Source organism: Condylura cristata, unplaced genomic scaffold (genome assembly GCF_000260355.1).
Source record: "Condylura cristata isolate star-nosed mole 26May11 unplaced genomic scaffold, ConCri1.0 scaffold00007, whole genome shotgun sequence".
Lineage (NCBI taxonomy): Eukaryota > Metazoa > Chordata > Mammalia > Eulipotyphla > Talpidae > Condylura > Condylura cristata.
The window spans coordinates 40,472,176-40,491,787 of record NW_004567108.1 but is presented as its reverse complement, the minus strand read 5'-3'; the positions used below and the strand labels follow the sequence as shown (position 1 = coordinate 40,491,787).

Genomic DNA, 19,612 nt, shown 5'->3' with positions numbered 1-19,612 from the left:
TACCAGTTTTCCCTTTATTTAAATTCATTTAATTTCTACCTCCTTCCCCACAGTAGGTGAAATAATTGCTGCCCAAAGGCTGTGATTTTTGCCAGTTTTTGCAACAACATGCTGGCTAACTAGCATACAGCGTATTTTCAGAGTGACTCAGTAAGTTTTATATTGGCCATATGACACCTTTTGACTTTTACTTTCAAATCAGAATTTTAAGAACTAGAAATCCTCAACTTCTTAGGTAAAGCATACCACTGAACTGATATGAAGTGGAACCCCAAGATGCTAAATATTATCCCCCAAGTTCCCCCAAGTTATTGTTTGATAGACTTAGAACTCATTATTCTCATCTGTTGTCTACTTATTTTTCTAGTACACACTATCTTTTCAGTTGTGTTTCCTATGAAACAGCATCAAGCATGCATAGGGAAGGCATTTAACAGTGCTATTTTTCTTGAAGCCGGCATCACAGAAAGGATGCATACAGTTGTGTTTTCCAATAGAGTACATTAGGTGACATTAAAAATATTTTAGGGCCTAAAGGAGTGTCTTCCAGAGGCTAATGCAAAAAGTGACCAATAGGGGGAAACCTAATACAACCGTCTGGATCAAATTGCTTAATTTCTAGCCCCTTTTAAAAAATTACCCGTGCTCCTAGTGAAGCCAGCAAAAAACATCTGTTGTTTTATTTATAGCCACAATTTCTAAGAAGCATATTCTATAGCAGATGAAAAAGTAGTTGACAGCTCATAATTCATAAAGTTACTGAGGCCTAATCTGATAGAACAAAATGTACAAAACTCCCTCCCGTGGTTCAGGTCCTGTCACTTCCCTTTCAGCTGAAGACAGAAGTGGCGCAATGGAGAAGTGGAGCAGAGGTGGTTATGCTAGTTAAGAGAGCAGCACTGAGCTGGGAATGCAGAAGGGAGCACCCTGCAGTGCTCCCTGATTGCTCTCCCCTCCGTGCCCAGGGGCCTGAGCCCCTGGGCGCTTTTTCATTAACAACATCACAGGTACTTCTGTGTCAGAAAGCCAGCATTTCCCTCGCTAGTCCCACCTTCAGCTGGGCGGTTTTAGCAGCGTGCTGCTGTCTACACGCTGTTACCAGCATATTTTCTATCACAAATCTAAAGCGTTGATTAGATTTACTGATTGGATAGTTCTATATCCGGATCAGGCTTACTGTGGACTTCACTCCTTTTCTTTCACCAGTTAACTCTAGTTTATTTGCCGTGGCCACTTTTTCCCTGCTGACTTTTAAACAATTATAAAAATACACTCGCCAAACGTAAAAAACACACCACCTTCCTGAATTTTTTGGGATCATTTCTGAACATCTTTTGGGGAACGTGGGCCGACTTCCTTTTATAATCAGTCTATATTTTATATCTTGCTTCTTTTCTGCCTGTAATGTCTTCTGTGGACCACAGTTTAAACCAGCAAAGAAGAAGGCAGATTGACATAAGTAAGGCTCTGTAGCCTAGTGCTATTTATCATACTGGACTTTTCCAAGAATGTGGCAATATGCTCCAACTTCTGCTCCGATTGATGCTTCTAAAATTATCCTTGAAAAGAAATTCACAAACAGAGTAAGTCCAGGAATTGATTTATTACATTTCACTAATGAGCACAGTATACTGAAAGAGAATAGAGTTTATTAGCCCTCCAGAATTAACCACATTTGACAAGGGAGTGAAAGTCTGTTGCCTCATTTTTAAAAAACTGATTCCTCCCAGTTGTTAAGGGCTTTGTTTACTTTTATCTCGATTGCTATCCTTTGTTATGTGAGTATAGCTTAGTTTTTAATCAGTGATCTTTTTGAAACAAATTTTAATTCAAGAAAAGCTGACTACATACTAGCTTATGTAATTTTCTTCTAGAACTGACAGAAATATTGAATAAAAAATTCCCTAGCTCCGTGTCTTTCGGCCTTTATTTTCCCTCTTAATCCTACGGCAATCCATGTCTTTCTTTTACTCTCCCTCTTCAATAACAAGTACCTTAATTCCCTCCATATACTGATTAAGCCCATCTCACTAATATGTCCTTTGAAATATGAATGATAATACTTGTTTTATATGTGTTTATATTTGTCAGTTATTTGCTGAGTTCTTTTGCCCAGCTGATGACAATTAAGCAGAATAATGTATTTGTACCTTGCTGAAAGTGATAAGTTAGCCAGTTATATTTAGCTGAATAAAGCCTGTTACAGCCTTGGGGAAGAATGTGCTTAGTTTAGCCTTATGAAAAAATATTTAATAAATGCTGTCCTGAAAATATGTAGCCTGGCTGAGTAGACTGGCAAGGGTTCAGTCTGATAAGGCAGAGGTGGTGGGGAGAAGGTGGCCCACCCGTCCACACTCAAGCTGCAAAGTTGTACCTCTGGTCACTGAAATTTGTAACTGTGGATATCTCCTCTTGGAAAAGTACTTTAATATCAGAATCTTGCAAAGGTTTTTCAACCTTGACTCCTGGCTCACTGCCTCCAGTAAGGCATCAGGCCCCTGCCTGAGGAGGTACCAAGAGCCCCAGAGTGGTTCATGCTGCCTTCCAGGGCCATCTGTTCTTTAAAACCCTAGCTTTGCCACTCAGGCTGGCAGGACTTTGGACAATGTGCGTAACATTTCTTAGCCTCCGTTTCTTCATCTGTAAAATAGGGACAGTTACAACACCTTTCACTTGGTTGTACAGAAGAAATGACATAGAGCAGTTTCTGACATGAAGTGTTGTAGGTGCTGTCAGAAGTTAACAGTAGTAACGTGTGTAAGCATACCCTCTGCCTCTGACCCTCTAGTCTTGATTTCTGATCAGGTACAGTATCAAGCCTGATTGTACTTGATAGTTCCACCCTCTTGGGCACCCACGACACCTGCCAGGCATAGATTTGGGTGTGGAGGCCACGTGATCCAGTCTAACAGCCGGTGTAGCCCAGAGCATCAGCTCCACACTCACCAGTATGGAGATTATCGCTGTTTCCCATGGTGTTTGGGATTTTCTCTTTCTGGCTGGGTAGTCCTCAGCCCTTGCTATGCGGTCCAAAGACTGTGGTTCTGGGAGCTTGTCGGAAATGCAGAATCCCAAACCCCTGAGTGCCACAGAATCTGGATTGGATAAGGGTTTTTCTAGACATGAAGTTTCTTCCCACTCTTTGGGTGTAGTTTCCATATGTTAGGCAGCTCTGGCTGCTGTAGCAAAATACCATAAAGTGACTGAAACAGATTTGTTTCTTAGGTTCAGATGTCTCCTAGTCAGGTGCCAGCACGATTGGAGTCCATGAGGACTCTCTTTTGACTGGTCATCCATGTTCTCAGGAGGCAGAGAGGGGAAGTTTCTGGGGTCTCTCTTTACATGGACCATGATCCTGTTAACGATGGCCCATCTTCAGGATGTGTGTCATTCAAACTTAATTACCTCCCAAAGGTCCCATAGGCAAATAACAGCACAGTGGAAGCTGAGCCCCCAACATAAGGATTGAATATGACTGAATTAGCAACTCACTCCACAGCAACTGCTTTCTGCAACTTACTTTGAAATGTATAAAAAAGAGAGAGAGAGAGAGAGAGAGATGGATGGATGGATAGATATGTAATGAGACAAATTTAGTAAAATGTTAATTATAAAATCTAGTATGAGGATTTATGGGTATACTTTATAGTTCTTTCAGCTTTGGGGTATGTTTAAAACAACAGGGATAAAATGCTGCTCTCTGTAGTTTTCAGAATGGAATCTGGTGATTCTTTTCTCCTCTGATATCCATCCAAGTTTTCTCCAAACTGCCTGTTCTACTTTGCTGGACACATTTGCCTCCTTGGCAGTTCCTGGCCCTGTTTGCACTCTCCTTGATCAGCCAGTGTCCTGCTTCTGTGCTGCTAGTGAAGTTCCAGGCTGGATGAAAATGCTGCTTTCTGGTTTCTCGTTTCGCCAGAAACAACTTTCAGATCAGTTCCTCTCTTCTGCCCTTGCCTGCTAAGGGACTTTTCAGGGCTTATAAGATTGGGGCTGCCTACACTGCATTTACTCCTATTTTAAACCACTTCTAAACTACATGTGATATGTTTGACTGTGAAATCCATGATCAGATGTGAGCAGAAGGAATGAGTGCTCCATGTTTGCCAGCGCTGTGAGGGTGACAGCATGTCACACTTGGAGCCCCACTTTCCTCTTGCTATTAATGGGGCTCCCGTTGCTTTTGCTCATCATTTCACTTATCTGCATTTCAAAATATTTTATAGTGAGAGAGAAAGTAATGATGTGCTTATTTGGGGGAACTTGCAGAAACTGGCAGTATCAGCTTAACTTGACCTGAACACCTAAAAGGTGTAGCTGCCCACCAAATATGTGTGTCACCGGGTAGCCCTCACAGAGTTACCCTTTAAGGTAGGGAGCTTGGCAAGAAATTTATACTCTGGTGGAAACATGTCCAGGTTAAACTTAAGGGCACTAATTACAAGTCTTGTGGCCTTGCCTAAGTTACTTATTTCCCTACGTCTACTTCCTCGCCTTTCAGTTGGAGGTAATAAGGGCAATCTGCCTTTGAACTGTGATGAAAATCTAAAATATTTAGTGTGGCTCCTAATTGATGTTTAGTAATAGCCATTGATTCACTTATTCATTCAACAAACAGTGGTACACCCATGTATATCTCAGAAGATTTTCCCTTCTTTCCTTCCTGAGGCCTGGTCATATTCCCCATGAAATCTTTCTGAGCCAACAGACCAAAAGAGCAACTTCCCTTATAAATCTTTAGCCTTTGAAATCCTGTAGGCTCAACTCTAAAGGTTTTTTTCCTGGTGAGAGGAAGTGGAGTCTCTTATTCTCCATTTTAATTTACTGTACACTATAAATTGTGGTCTTTAAATCAAACTGTAAGTTAGAATCACAATTAAGACTAGCTTATCAAAAATTCAGTGTAATTTGCATTTCAGTCACCTCTTCACTCAGAGGCTTCAGCTAAGGCCATTGGAAGCATAGCCTTAGTAATGTCTATTAGTATTTAATGGAATCGTTGCTTACTGTTTCCTACTCCAGTCCACTGTCTGGCTGGAAACCTAAATGCACAAAGGATATCAGGTCCCTTGCATTTGTCTTTAAGTTGTGGAACAAAAAATAAGTTGGAGAAGATAGACTTAAAGATGTTAGACTTAGTACTGGAAGATTTGCAAGCTTTTGTTTAACTCTGTTGACATCTCTTCATTACCCCCAACTAGTTGTTGTTGTTATTTCAGAAAATAATGTAGTTATGTCCGCAGCTTTATTTTCACATCTGGTCTTCCTACATCCATTTTCAGTTGCCCATACTTTTTTTTTTCTTTCTTGTACTATAAAAAGATTGCACCAATGGCCCTCCCTAGTGGCGCAGCGGGTTAAAGCACAGCACTAAGAAGCTAAAGCCACTTCTGCATGAGTTCGATTCCAGCCTTCCCCAGAGGAGATCCACATGGCGAGGCAGACCTCTCCTGACCCGCCCGCTGCTCCCCTCAGCAGTGTACTTCTTCTATCTGCCTGTTCTGCTCCCCGCTCTGTCTGTCTCTCACCCTCCGCATCTCTGGCCTGTATCCCAGTTCTGTATGAATAAATAAATAAATCTTTTTAAAAAAAAGTGCACCAAGTTCAATAGCAGTGCAACTTCATTTTCCATTTCTTCAGAAAACTGAAGTAAATAATATAAATAGGTCAGTATGATAATCCTTATAGAGGGAAGAGTAGTTTGTTGAAAAAAATGTGATATGTGAGATACGATTTCTGAAAAGGTTATGTGTTATAAACACAAGAGAATGAAAGGCAAAAATACTGGTGTCTAAACTGTTAAATATGCTTCTGGTTTGTCACTTTAAGAAAGTATTAAGAATTCTATCTTAATGGTAGTAGTTTCTTTTCCTAACTTTGCCATTGCAATTAGGTATTTAAAAAAGTCTACTCATGAAAATAATAATAAAAATGATTGTATGAATAATTCTAAATTATTAACATCAACCCATTTGTGCGTTGTATGGTTTGGGCACTGTGTCTCTAACCATTGCTCAATTATATTATTCATTTAATTCTTATGCTCATAATTGTTCCCATTTTGCAGACAAAATGGGAATCAAGTTAATTAACATGCCCAAGATTATACTCAGTAAGTGGTAAAACCAACATTAAAATGCAGGCAGGCATCTTTGGCTTTAAACCTTTTTTTAAATTATTACTTGACTACAGGTGGTTTTCAAAGTTAAGAAACCCAATTTTTTGGGGTTTCAGTTATATCAGTTTTTTCAGCTATATCATCTTCCCACATTTTTAAGGGTTTTTGAACATACAGCGTAAGAAGTTTAACAACTCAGAATTTTTTAAATGTATGTATGAATCTTTATAAGTGTAAAGTATGAACATACTTATAACGTTTAAGAAAAATAGCAGTTAAATTTTTGCTCATAAGCATGAAGCATGTACCTTTTTCATTTGAAATAATGATTGAGACAAAAATAAAGCTTTGATTCAGTGACAGTGAGTAGATAAACAGCTTGATTTAATATTTAAGCACACTTTGCATATATACTTTCTTTTCTGTGTATTTTGAATTCATTTTAAAAGGTAAGTGGCAGTTTTTCATTCACTTCTAAACTATTCCCATCAGCAATGAAATACTTGGCTTGCACAATCCCTGGAGTCCCTGATTTCAGCTGAAACTTTCCATTTGACCCTGCCAGACACTAACTCTAAAAAATCCTTTTTTTCTTCCTTTTTTTTTTTTTTTTTCCTTTCTTTAAACTGGAGTGCGTCTCCAAAAGGTGCAGCTGTGTGCTGGTTTCATCTTGCACTTGCAGCAGAACTGGCACCACTAACACAGAATGCCATCGTCTCCCACACACTGCTGATGCCCGGGGACTGTGCAGGCCTGTCCATGCTAGTGGTTTGGGAAGGGTCTGAGTTTGGAGAGAAGACTTTCTTCTCTTCCTTTTCTGGTGATTGGTTGTCACCAGGGCAAAGAGGAGAAAATAGAACTAGTGGAAAATGCAGCATCTGATGTGTCATCAAAAATTCTTGCTATAACTGGAGATACCAGATCTAGTCAGTGTTGAAGATTGATTCCTCTCTCCTTTGGAAACTGCATGTTCTGGCTTCACCCACTGTTAGACCCTTCCACCGTTCTTTCTTTCCTCCACTCTCCTTAAGTAAAACTGATTTCTGTGGATAACAACTTATTCTGCTAAATGAAAAACTGGTGTTGGATTGTAGTAGAGGCATCTACAGATTTACCCAGATTCTAAAGAGTGAGTGGAACTGATTCTTCAGACTTAGACACTGGCTACAGCAGGATTCAGAAATCAAAAAAATCCTCATTCAGGTATAAAAATGTATGTTGAAAATGAAATCTGATGAGAACGTACATGCATGTAAACTTTATGAGGATCCTGCTTTCTTTGTGATTTTATCTGGTAGCTTCCACAGATCATCTGTTTTTATATCTTATCAATCTATCAGTCGATAGATATAAATCATGTATTATGTATATGTATATATCATGTTATATATATATATAATTATAATTAGTTCTGTTATATTTTGTGTTATAGAGCTCTATGGTCTCAAATCATAGTTTTCAAAGAAAAATATGTCAAATTTGGTAGTTCCTAACAATTGGCATTTCCTGTTAGAATTCCTTAAAATGGAGGCTAATGGAAAAACAAATGTTAACCTTGTGTATTCAAAAAGGAATCGTTGACTTTAGTAGTGTTGAAATTGTTAACATTCAACTTGGGAATACTTTTTAGACTTTCACTGTTAACTGATCTTATTGCCCAGAAGTAGAAGATGTGAATTTTAAAAGCTTCTTGGGTAGAGCACCCACGTTCCCTGTGTTTACATATTTTAAAGGGGAAATGGATTCAGTCACAGACATTGTACCAGGGAATAGGAAATCCTTGAATTGTTATTTAAGGGAAAAAAAAAAAGTCTCTCCTTGTAAAATTTACCTTTTAAAACTCCCATTGCAAAACACTGGTTGGTTGTGATGATTCATCCACTTGGGTATGAAGACTTCTTTCCAATATTAAATATTTAGCCGACAATGCACTCAGTTTGTTACTACAAATGACTAGGTTTTTTTTTTTTTTCCCCCTTAAAGTGGCCTGAGTGAAGTGTTGGAAAAGTTCTTTTGTTGCAGATGCCTAGTAGCTAGTAGAAGACTGTAGAAACACCATGTAACGTTTGTACAAATGTTCATGTGTAGCTCAAGATACTGAAGATAACTGCTTTTTTGGCTAAAGAAGCAATGCGAGGACTAAGGAGAGAAAGTTTTACTTTTTGTTTCTTCTTCAGTCTGAATTGAAGTATAGAGAAAGAGAAACCCTCTTATAAATGGTATTTGCCTATTGAGGTAATAGAACTGTTCAGTGCATATTTCAGTCACAATGTAATGAACTGTTAATTTAACTTTCGTATTTACCTACAGAAACTATGGTTTTTGATAAGATTCTAGAAGGAGATAAACCTTTATTAAGTAATTCCATTTTGAGTTCCCAATTTTAAAGATTTATTTGAAAAATGCTTTTGTAATTTTTGAGGGAGAGAAAGACCAATTGGGCATGTTTGTTACACAAGTGTGGTAAGAATATGTAAGTAGATTTATTACTCAATCTCAAGGAGTGTTTTTGCCTGTTGGCATGTAAGACCTGTAAGTTTGAGCAGGCTAAAGAGAGATACTGAAGTTGATCTTAAAGCTGCCTTCTCTTCTTTTCTATTTTTTTCTATTACATATGCTTACAGGATGATGGTTCATTTGCTCAGTGTAGAAGTCATCTTTGGGAGAGGGTTTTATTTTATTTATTTATTTTGACCTGATAAGCTTAGGGAGAGGGTAGTTTACAGTTTTTATCAAGGGAAATAAAGGGCACGCTTTTTCACTTTATGGTGTTTCTTTTACTTTATGATGTTTGTAATTAAAAAGACTATCTGAAGTTCTTAAGCATCTTTCAAATGCTCTTAACATTTAGAAATTTGGAGGCTGGCACTGCTAGACTTTTGTAGAAGTCACTCCTGTGAATTTGTTTGTCATAATAGTATATCCTAAAGATGTATTATTAGTTCCAAACAGATTATGAGCTTCATTCCTGGATCTGGATCTTTTGATTCGGGGGTATGGGGTGGTAGCTGGGAACATGTATTCCTAGTATATTGCCCAGATGATCAAGGGTTCCGGCAGTGTGGGGAACACGGGAGAGATGCGCTCCCCCAGCCTGCACAGCAGTGTCTAGAAAAAGCGGCACCTCCTCCTGCTTTATGGAGTCCAGAGTGTGGTCAGTCATACAGGGGGCTGCGTGGTAAACTTTGCATGCCCTGAGTTCAGATATTGACTGCCCTGTGTCAAGTGCTCTGCCCTCAAGGAAAGCTTGAGAGTGGGGTCTTTGTGGCACAAAGCCAATTCATGAGTCTTTCATCTGCTATTGACAAAACTTGCCTAGCTAGCCTGATGACTGTGCTTACCAATATCATGGTCACTGGCCACTTACAGCTTTTTAAATTTAAATCAATAAAAATTAAAAATTTAGTTCCTCGCTCATAATAGTCACATTTCAGATGCTAAAAAGCCACATGTGTCTATTCATTGCTTTTTTGGATAGCACAGTTAGTAGAACATTTTCATTACCACAGAAAGTTCTGTTGGATAAGGTTGCTGCATAATTGTCTTGCCTAAGTTAGCTCTTCTTTGATCCCGGGAGTTGGAATGGTTAATAGAGTCAGGTCGCAAGATCACATGTAACTGTTTATCACAGGGCATATTGCAAACTGAAAAGGTCTTATATGACAGGGTTTAGGTTCGCAAAATGACATAAATCATACTCAGTTCTCTAAGTCAGAATAACTTTTTTTTTAAATCGGGCATCTGTTACTATATGTTGACTCATTAAGATGAGCTTAATTATAAAATTGCTTGAACGTGATATATGGCTTACAAAGAATCATACCACTGAAATCTCATTAGGCCGAATTGTAAATATTTAATCTTTCTTACATTTTATCAGCTGTTCTTTGACAAGAGCACACTGTGATAAACCTTCAGTGTCTGAAAAGTCATTTACTGATGACTAATGAACAGTGTATACATGCAGATATTTTCATAAACGCTGTCATCAACCTATCTCGCAGTTTGAGAAATCTGAGGTGAATAAAGTTAGCTCCCTCTTCTGGTATTGGGAGAAAAATATTTTCATTAAAAATGGCTTCATATATATTTGGAGTGAGAATATAGTTACTATAATGTTGCAGGGCATTATTTGTGAATGTCATCCAATTAGATTTTTTTCTTTTGTATCATTCCAGTTGGTAGAATATATATATATATATAAAGAATAGACAGTTTCTTAAGATACTGACTCTCCAAAGTATATGTAAAGAAGTAAAGTTTCTGATAGTAGGTACACAGAGGGATTTAAAGTGTACAGCCAGTGGCCCTTCATTTGGCTTCCACATCTGATCCTAGGCCTACCCCTGACACTCTGGGGCCTAGGGCAGGTGTATAAGAGGATGCCCAATACCTGTGTCTTAACTAATTGAAATTACAAGTCATGCTATCAGACTTTCCATTAGAATGTGCCCCACCCCACCCCCGCCCCCCCTATCCTTCATAGCCACCAGGGAGCCATTTTTTAATTAGATTTCTTGGGCTCCTCAGATTTCCACCCCAGAGCACAGTGATAAGGGCAGAGCTGACCCTGGCTTTCCCTGACACTTCCCAGGCCATGACATCCAAACTCCCTTCCATGCGGTCTCAGCACCAGTCCATGCCTCAGAGCCCAGGGCTGCACCCCCACACAAAGGTCTGTTGTGAGGAGGATAGGTCTGGGGGAGGGGGGAAGCCACTGGGTCTGGGACTGGTGGGTAAGCTTACCGAGTGTATCTGAAGAGAGAAGTAGGCATGTCCCCTTCACCCCCAAAACTCAGCACAGTGGAGGAAGAACATAGCTAGAGGAGAACACAGAGGAGCCTCTCAAAGCACCAGGCCCAGCACAGGAGTTTCTGTTGCTCAGACCTGAGTTTGCTACTGTGAGACATGACTCAATTATTTTGTATTTCAGTGCACTTCATTGTTCTGTAATGTAGTCAATGACCCCTAACTTAAATGTAATCATTGACTTTTGTTTGCTTGCAGCTTTGACTCTTCCAGATCTCGCAGAACAGTTTACTCCTCCTGACATTGCCCCACCTCTTCTTATCAAGCTAGTGGAAGCCATCGAAAAGAAAGGTAATCTGACTGGTAGAGGGAGTCGGTACTTGTCCTAGCCTTTTGGGGGTGTTAGAATTTCTGTTCATCTTTGGGGCTCAGGAAATTCATTCTTGCTGCCTGTGCTAGAGACACACACTATTTGGAGCTCTGTCCTGAGAATTAATCCAGTCTGTGACTTCTGACTCTAGATTAGCATGTAGTTATTGTATGGAAATGATTAAATTCTCCATAATTTAATAAATGTAATTAACATGCTCCTAAGTGGGCGGATGATTTTGCCAAAAGTATTGACATGCCAGATAAGATTAATAGTAGGAGTTGACTTCCAAGAATATTTGTTACATCTAGAATAGATACTGGATGGAAACTGGAATGTCTTTCTGGCAGCAAGCTTGCCGGTCCTCAGAGAGCTGTATTTTGCATACTCAGTCTGTTTTGTGTCCTAGGTCTGGAATGTTCAACTCTATACAGAACACAGAGCTCCAGCAACCCAGCAGAATTACGACAGCTTTTTGATTGTGGTGAGTGTCTTGGAGTTAGAAATACAAATGGGAAAGACAGTTGTTACCTTTCTATTTCAGGTAAAACACAAACACAACAAAAACCTCAGACTTGTGGCATTCTGAATTTGAAGGGAGCCCAGATAGCTTGCACAGCTCCCTCTGCCCTATTATGGAAACAGTGCACGTCTTTTGCAGACCTTTGATGTTTGTCTCCTGACTGGCGGTGTGTGTGCCTGCCTGCAGGCACGTTGACTGTCCTCACAGCCAGGTCCTGCAGGACTTGCCGAGGAGCGATACAGTCTCGTGGGCTTTCCCTGGCTCTTCAGTGCCTACCATCTAATCCTGACCCTGCAGCTGGCTGCATCTAACTCATCTGGATCAGTTTAAAAAATATTTATAAGTCTGTGTCATTTAACAAATATCTCTACTGACCTTTTCCCGTCCTCTTCCATTTTGTTCTTGCTTTCTCCCTTCCTCCTCTGCTTTTTCATGCCATATTTACATGAAGCCACTTCATGATATTATATTCAGAATATGTTGATAAATAGCTCTATGGGGAAGCAAGCTCTGACTTTTAGCATTTGCCCATTTCCATGGTGTAAATAGTCCTACTATGGTCAGTTTCAAGCTGCCAAACTGGTCAGTGAAGAACTGAGCACAGTTGGCCAATACATGGCAGCTCTCTCCATAGCTCTGGTGAAATGACAGCAAGTATTTGCCCCCTTCCTTCTTGGTCAGACAGAAGCAAAAGAATACTATTCAAATGTGAATAAATTTCTTTGCCATCATCCCAATAGGTTATCATCTAGAAGAATCCCCCAGATTCTTCATTCCCTCTCAATACTTGAATAAATAATAATTTCCTGTCTCACATTATTTTAACCGAATTGGCATGTTTGAACCACAAAGTTTGGGAAGAAGCTCTTTCAAGTGTGTAATTGTGCAAAGAATGCCCATATGTCATTTAATAAATGAAATTCTGAAGTGTGAGGCAACTTCAAAATGAGGCAGCTGATGACAATTTCTAGAAAAGATGTTTCTGGAGGAGAAGAAGGAGATTAGATCTTTATCAGTAAATAGTTTCACTTGAAGTGCACCACCCACTTGTTTGAAGCTTTTACAAAAGGTTTTCGACTTTTATTTTTCTTTTGTACATGGAAATCAACCCTACACACTTACCAGGCTGGTTTTCTTTGCTGATGAATCTGCTGTCTCATCCACAGGGCAGGTCACTAAAAATTGACCAGCCAAAATCTCAAGGTGAAAGACTTATTTTTCTTTATTTTTAATAGCTTTAACGTGGTGTTCAGTAAATGTCATGCTATAAGTGTTTTGTCCTTAGCCAGTGAGATATAAATTTGTATGTGATCAGAAAGCTGGTCAAATTGTACATGTCAGAAGACACAGGAAATGCTTAGACATCAGAGACAAATGAAATGGGAGCTATTTGAGAAACAGTGGTTAAGTTTTTAAATGTGACTAAATACATAATGATGCAGTTTAGCTTTAAAAAACAAAGTCTTCACACCACCTGTGAGTGGAATAAAAAACCAAAATTCACGTCAGCAGTAGATTGTGACAGCTTTCCTTCTCCACTTACAACCAAACACACATGTAGAAAACTAGTATCAGTGGGACTCTTATCAAAGTGATTTTTGTGGCCAGAAGAGAGTAAACATTATCTGAATTTAGGAGTAGATCTCCAGGACTGTTTCCAACTTGAGGATTTTTCAGGTCATAAATATTATACAATAATCCTGGAGGAAGCTCAGAGATAAATCATTTAACCTTTAAAAAAAAAAAAAAAAGTGGCCTTTAACAAGCTCTGTGAATTGCCAGTGTCTGAAGAGGCCAGACATGGGGGACCACAGCGCCCTTTATTGGCACCTGCTAGGTTCTTTTATCTCGCCCACGCATTCCCTTGTGATAGAAATATTAGTTCCTTCTCAGTGGCAAAGCTGGGACTTGCATCCTAATTGTTCTAATTCCAAAAGTCTTTATTTTTCCCCCTCTACTACTGATCACTAAAATGAATTTTCTTTTCTTGTCTCATTTCACATATAATGGTGTAAGTTTTCTCATGAATACTTTGTATCGCTTAACTGAACAAGTCTTTTTCAACCTGAGCACTTTTGACAATTTATTCTGAGTAATTCGTGTTTGAATGACTTGTAGGTGAGAGGAAGGGGTTTCCTGTGCACTGTAAGGTATTATAGCCCTAGCCTCTGCTCCCCTGGGTGCCGGTGCTTCTAACACCTGTAGTGCCAATCAGAAATTTCCCCAGACATTGCCAGATTTCTCCTGATGGTGAGGGAGAGGCAGTAAAGTTAAGAACTCCACTGAGAACTACTATTCTAGATAGAGATCCCTTGGGGAGAGAATTCACTCTAGTGGGAAGAGGGTGAAATGTTGCAGAATATTTACTGTTTACCTGTTGTGAGTATCCTGAGTGGACGAAGATGTAAACTCTCTCAATCCAGAGAATATGTAGAATATGTAGCTTTTACCAGCTAGCTTCAAAAGTTATTTTCTGAAAGGTGTATGTAGTGCTACAAGAGTATGTTTGAGTAGTTTTAATGCAGAAAAGGAGCCTTAGAGCACAACAGTCAGAAACCCTGAGGAACTTTGGAGGTCATATTAAAAAATACATAGAACATAATATGTCCTCAACTCTAGTAGAATTTGATGTAAGATGAACTTATTCCAAGACTGCACAGGTTTATTGCACTCAATAACTATAAAAATACTCTGGATTACACCTTATAAGTTAGAGAAGGGTGAATGTGGTTAATTGTTCTAAGGACTTCTTAGAGTTCTGTCCACGGACCCTTGACAAGCACATTGTACATGCCGGGCACTAAGAGATGCTAGGAGGGCAGGTGAGAGCCATAGTCCATGCCCTTGAGGTGCTCGGCCTCCGAAGGAGATGGGTCATTATCTTCCTGTCTGTGAGGTGGCAGAGGGCACCCTGGCTGACTAGCCTGCTCTCACAGAGAGAAGTCCTGAAACCCTGCCCAGGGGGGAGGGATGTGGAGTCTCTCATGTCTTGAGGTTTTTTATTGACTCTCTTTTAAGGCTGTTATGCATTTTTAGGATATCAGCTCTTGTTACTTTGCTTAGCAGAGGTGTGTATTCCTTGAAGCAGACAGGGAGCAAGGTATATGGAAGGGCCAGAAGCTTGTCAAAAAAATCGGAGACTGTGAAATGTTCCTGTAGCTAGACGCACAGTTATGACACTCAGACAGCTTATTTTTAATGTTGACCCTGTCTGCAAAGATCTAGTCTTACCTTCTCTATTCTTGCTAAAGATGTGGCATGCCTCTGGTGAGTTCTTTGTAGGACATTTAAATAAATTAACTCTGTTTCTTTACTTTTTTCATTGTATCATTCATTTTCCCAAACACATCCTTGCACATTTTATAGCAGATGGATTTTTCTCAGAGCTTCACTGTATTGTGTGAGTGTATTTCAGGTCTTAAATGGGGCAAGTTTGCTTTATGATAATGATGTGTCCAAAGAATTTCTGTAGCTTCAGTCTTAAACCTAGAGTGATTTACATTGTCACATTTTGCTTATGGGTATCTGGGGTTCTATGCCCTCTTGCCTATTCCTCCTGAAACACCTTGAAGTAAACTTGGAATTAGTGTTCTTGCCTAAGCCACAGCCTAATTATGTCGATCACCAAGCAGTTTCAATTAATGATAATATCCCCCATATTTCTAACTGCTTTAGAATTCAGAGCTCGTCATTTTGTTTCAGATCTTCAAAAATGTATCTTTACTTTCAACAAAATTTCTTTCCAACTTAACACTGACATCAGCAAAGCTGTAAAAAATGTAGCATTTTGCTCATCAACCCTCTTCTTCATGGAGTACACAAGTCTTATTCCAAGACATTCTTCATGTCACTAGAATTACTCCTTCAGCACCCTCCAATGCTGTTCCCATTTCAAGATGCCCTTGGTCAGTCCTGCCCCTGACTTCTGTTCCCCGTGTCTTTTGTTTCTGCTGGGCTCTGTGCCTCTTTATCCCAAATACTCAGAGTGGTTTTGACTACTATCACACTTATTGTACAGTCTGGCCTTTTTTCCTGCTGAAGGACTCGGTAGATAGATGTGCCTGTCTTATCTTTATTACAGACAACTCAGTGCCAATACGTTAGACTAGTAATACCCTGTCAGATTCAGGGGGAAATGGTCCAAAGTTTATTTGTATGAATGTTCTTGCTAAAAATTCTGAAAGATCTTACTGCTCAATCATTCATTTCTCTGTTAGCTTAAATTTGTGTTAATTATGAGATACACAGTATCTCTCAACTCATATTTTAGGAGATCTAGGAAATTGTATTTCCTGTTTTCTATTGAAGTTTTAGGAAGCATTTACTAGAGGATTAACCATTCCTAGGCAGAACCTTCTCATCAGGGCAGAACCACCCTGCAGAAAGTATCTGGAAATATTCGGGGGACTATATATGTTTCCTTGAACTGCCACAAAAATTATACAGGGCGGGTGACTTAAAAAACAAACCAAAAAACCAAAAAAATAAAACAAACCTGTTGTCTCACAATTCTTGAGGCTGAAAGTCCCAGAGCAGGCGGGTTAGGCTGTTAGCATGGCCTTTCTCTTTGGCTTGTCTATGGCTGTCTCTTCACGGTGCTCTCCGGGACTGCTGTCTGAGTGTGCTACCCCACTGTTCCTCCAAGTGTCCAAATCCTTTCCTAGTACAAGGACATTAGTCAACGTGGAGTAAGGTCCTCCTTAATGACCTCATTTTAACTACCTCTTTAAAGACCTTCTCTCCAGATGTGGCTACTTTCTGAGGTGCAGGTGGTTCAGTGGGGAGACACAAGGTGGCCCCTAAGAGGGAAGAGTGTTTTTGTTGCTCCAGTCTGAGCAAATGTTCTGGGCGTCCTGGGCAGGGCCATTGTGCTAAGTGCTTGTTGAGTGGGGGACACAGCTCCACAAAGAAAAGTTATTCTGCTCGGAATGCCAGCAGCAACCCTGTCAGAAACTGCTAATCAATTCTCAAGTGTCTTTGATTTGTCTTCATATTCTTTCCTTTTATCTGTCACCATTAAGTCAAACCTTCAGAAAATGTCTGAAAATTTTTTTTTTAACGTTTCTATCATAGATGCCGCATCCGTGGACTTGGAAATGATCGATGTGCAAATTTTAGCGGATGCTTTCAAACGCTATCTCCTGGACTTACCAAATCCTGTCATTCCGGTAGCCGTTTACAGTGAGATGATTTCTCTGGCCCCAGGTTTGTTTTCTCCCTTGAGAACCTCACTGAACATATACATTTATTGAGGTGTGGATGTGTGTGTAAACTTTGCTAAATGTTACCTATGAAGATATTTTAAAACTACTAGTAGAAATGTACCCTCCCCCACCCACCATCAGCACAAATTCCCTTCCTTAGTAGGGCATCCAATTGAAATCCCAGGTTCTCGTTTGCTTAGGAAGACTGCCCGCATGTTGAAATGGCTACCTGTTAACCTTTATCAGTATTAACTAAGTTCATTACATCAGTGAAGGCCACAGTGTTCCATTGGTTTCAGGGAACAGACCAGGGCCCATTACTGGGGATGTTCTTATCAAGCTCCTTTAGTGGCCATTACAAAAAGTGTTGAGGGAAGAGGACTCAGTTTTAAGAGCTAATGCTGCTCAGTTAAAGTGCTTTGGAGACAGGAAACTGTGGTTCATCACCTTCCAAGTTAAAACCTATGAGACATACTTTATCTGATGCGCCTCCAAATGAGCCAATCACAGTCTCACTTGAAGCTGCTCAATAGAGGGCAGATCTCAGCCAGTACGCCCTGAACTTCTTGTGGTTTTTTTTTTTTTTTTTAACAAGAGTTTGTTGCATTTCCATTTGACTTGAGATTTCTACTTTCTCACAACACCCATTCTACCCTGAGCAAATGTCCTGGATGCTACTTCTGATGATTTTGTTTTAAACAAGTCATTTTTCTGTAAATAGAAATTTTCTAAGTGTTTTTCACTAATACCTCGACACAGCCTCTTACTGTTTTTTTCTTGCCTTTTTTTCTTTGAAACTTCTAGAAGTACAAAGCTCCGAAGAATATATCCAGCTGTTGAAGAAACTCATTAGGTCGCCTAACATACCTCATCAGTATTGGCTTACGCTTCAGTATTTGCTAAAACATTTCTTCAAGCTCTCTCAAACTGCCAGCAAAAATCTTTTGAATGCAAGAGTACTCTCTGAACTTTTCAGCCCTCTACTTTTCAGATTTCCAGCAGCCTGGTAAGTGAAAGGGAAGAAGTGTGTATTTGGGGTAGTGAGGATAATACTACATTGATAAATGAGCTTATACTGGTGCTAGTTCACAGCACATGTAAGCATATATAAGCATATTTACACCAGACACCTTCACTTGAATGTGTACAAATAAATATGGGTTTGTGCTTCAGGGAGAAGGTTTCTAATAAATCTTTTTTTTTTTTTTTAAAGCTCTGAGAATACGGAACACCTCATAAAAGTTGTAGAAATTTTAATCTCAACTGAATGGAATGAACGACAGCCTGCACCAGGTAAAGCCTTTTCAACATTTAAAATGTCATTTTAATGTCTTACTTTTAAAATCCTGAAAAATGGTAGCTTTTTACCTCCATTGACTTAACAAGTTTCTTGTGGAATCAAGAACCTTAATAACATGTTACCTTGTGATTTAAAGAAAAAATTACCTGAACGATAGTGTACATGGTAAATATTATCCAGACTTCGTATTTGTGGATTAAGCTCTTGGTTTGAGAGGGTGGTTGTTGGGAGTGTTCTCTGCACCCCTCAACTTTTATACTTCTGGTTGTTGAGTTAATTACAGATTTCATTTTAATTGTTGACATTTTTGTTTTTCTTTCTAATACTTATAAAGTAGGAGATTTATAATTACTATGTAATTTAAATTATTTTGGAATGTGGTTTTTGGAAGCGGTATACTGAGAAATGTGTGTCAAAATAAACATTTTCAATAATGCAAGCAGTATGAAACCAGGGTGTTCACTGCAGCAAGTTAGAGCAAGCCAGATACTTCTTTGAAAGCAGGCTGGCTTTCAATTAGTCACTTAACAAAGCAGGAAGTGTGGACCGTGCTAGCAGTAGTTTTAATCTAAATCGTGTCTTTTTCTTCTACTGTGGAAAGTCTCAATAATCTTTATTATACACTGTTTAAAAGTGAGCTGATAGAAGCTGGTCATTTGAGTAGTGATGGGAGCCTCTACGTGAAGTGCAGTTTCAAGACCAGAAGAAGGTGTTGCTTGTCATCTGTGCTATGATTTAATAACACATCATGAATTGATGATTTAGTATAAGTAACTCATGCAAATTACAAATTTATCTCTGGATGAGCAGGCACAGGGACCCATTTATCAGTGTCATTCAATGGTGAATGAAATTGTACCTTTTTTTGGTTGTTACATAGTCAGGCTTGGTGGTTTGCAGTTGGTTGGGACAGACTGTGGAGAGGGCTTGAGGCCTAACACCCACCTGTATGGATGGACTGAAGGATGGGATGGGGACCCACTCAGAGGCAGGTATTGGGAGGGGCTTCCGTGGACAGGCTGTAAATAGATTTCGAAATGTATTTGAGCAAGGTGGCAGAAGCAAGCATGTGGATAGGAGGCAAGCAAGGCAGGCTCCACTTCTCCCAGATCACATCAGTCAGATTCTGACCAGCAATACTGAAGTCTGTGAGGGAACTGTATTTGGAAGTCTTGTCAACAGACGTGGCCTAAAATTTGTCCAAAAGTGCTTGGCTCATGTGACAGCTTGGGTCATTTGTGACTGGATTTTGGAGCTCTGTGCTGGTGTTCAGAGGCTGTGTTTGGGCTCAGCAGGAAAGAATGTGATGAGGTGAGGTGTGCCCTGTGATGAGTGGACAGAGCAGGTG

The 19,612-nt window shown here is 39.6% G+C and overlaps 1 protein-coding gene across 1 annotated transcript in view; it reads left to right on the top strand.

Annotated features, from left to right (window-relative positions):
• Positions 1-19,612, top strand: part of PIK3R1 (phosphoinositide-3-kinase, regulatory subunit 1 (alpha)) — a 77,889-nt gene that overhangs the window by 40,631 nt on the left and 17,646 nt on the right. The window contains exons 3-7 of the mRNA XM_012721827.1: positions 11,126-11,218; positions 11,647-11,721; positions 16,834-16,965; positions 17,769-17,970; positions 18,178-18,257. Coding sequence (XP_012577281.1) covers positions 11,126-11,218; positions 11,647-11,721; positions 16,834-16,965; positions 17,769-17,970; positions 18,178-18,257 — 582 coding nt within the window. The remainder of the gene's footprint in view (positions 1-11,125; positions 11,219-11,646; positions 11,722-16,833; positions 16,966-17,768; positions 17,971-18,177; positions 18,258-19,612) is intronic.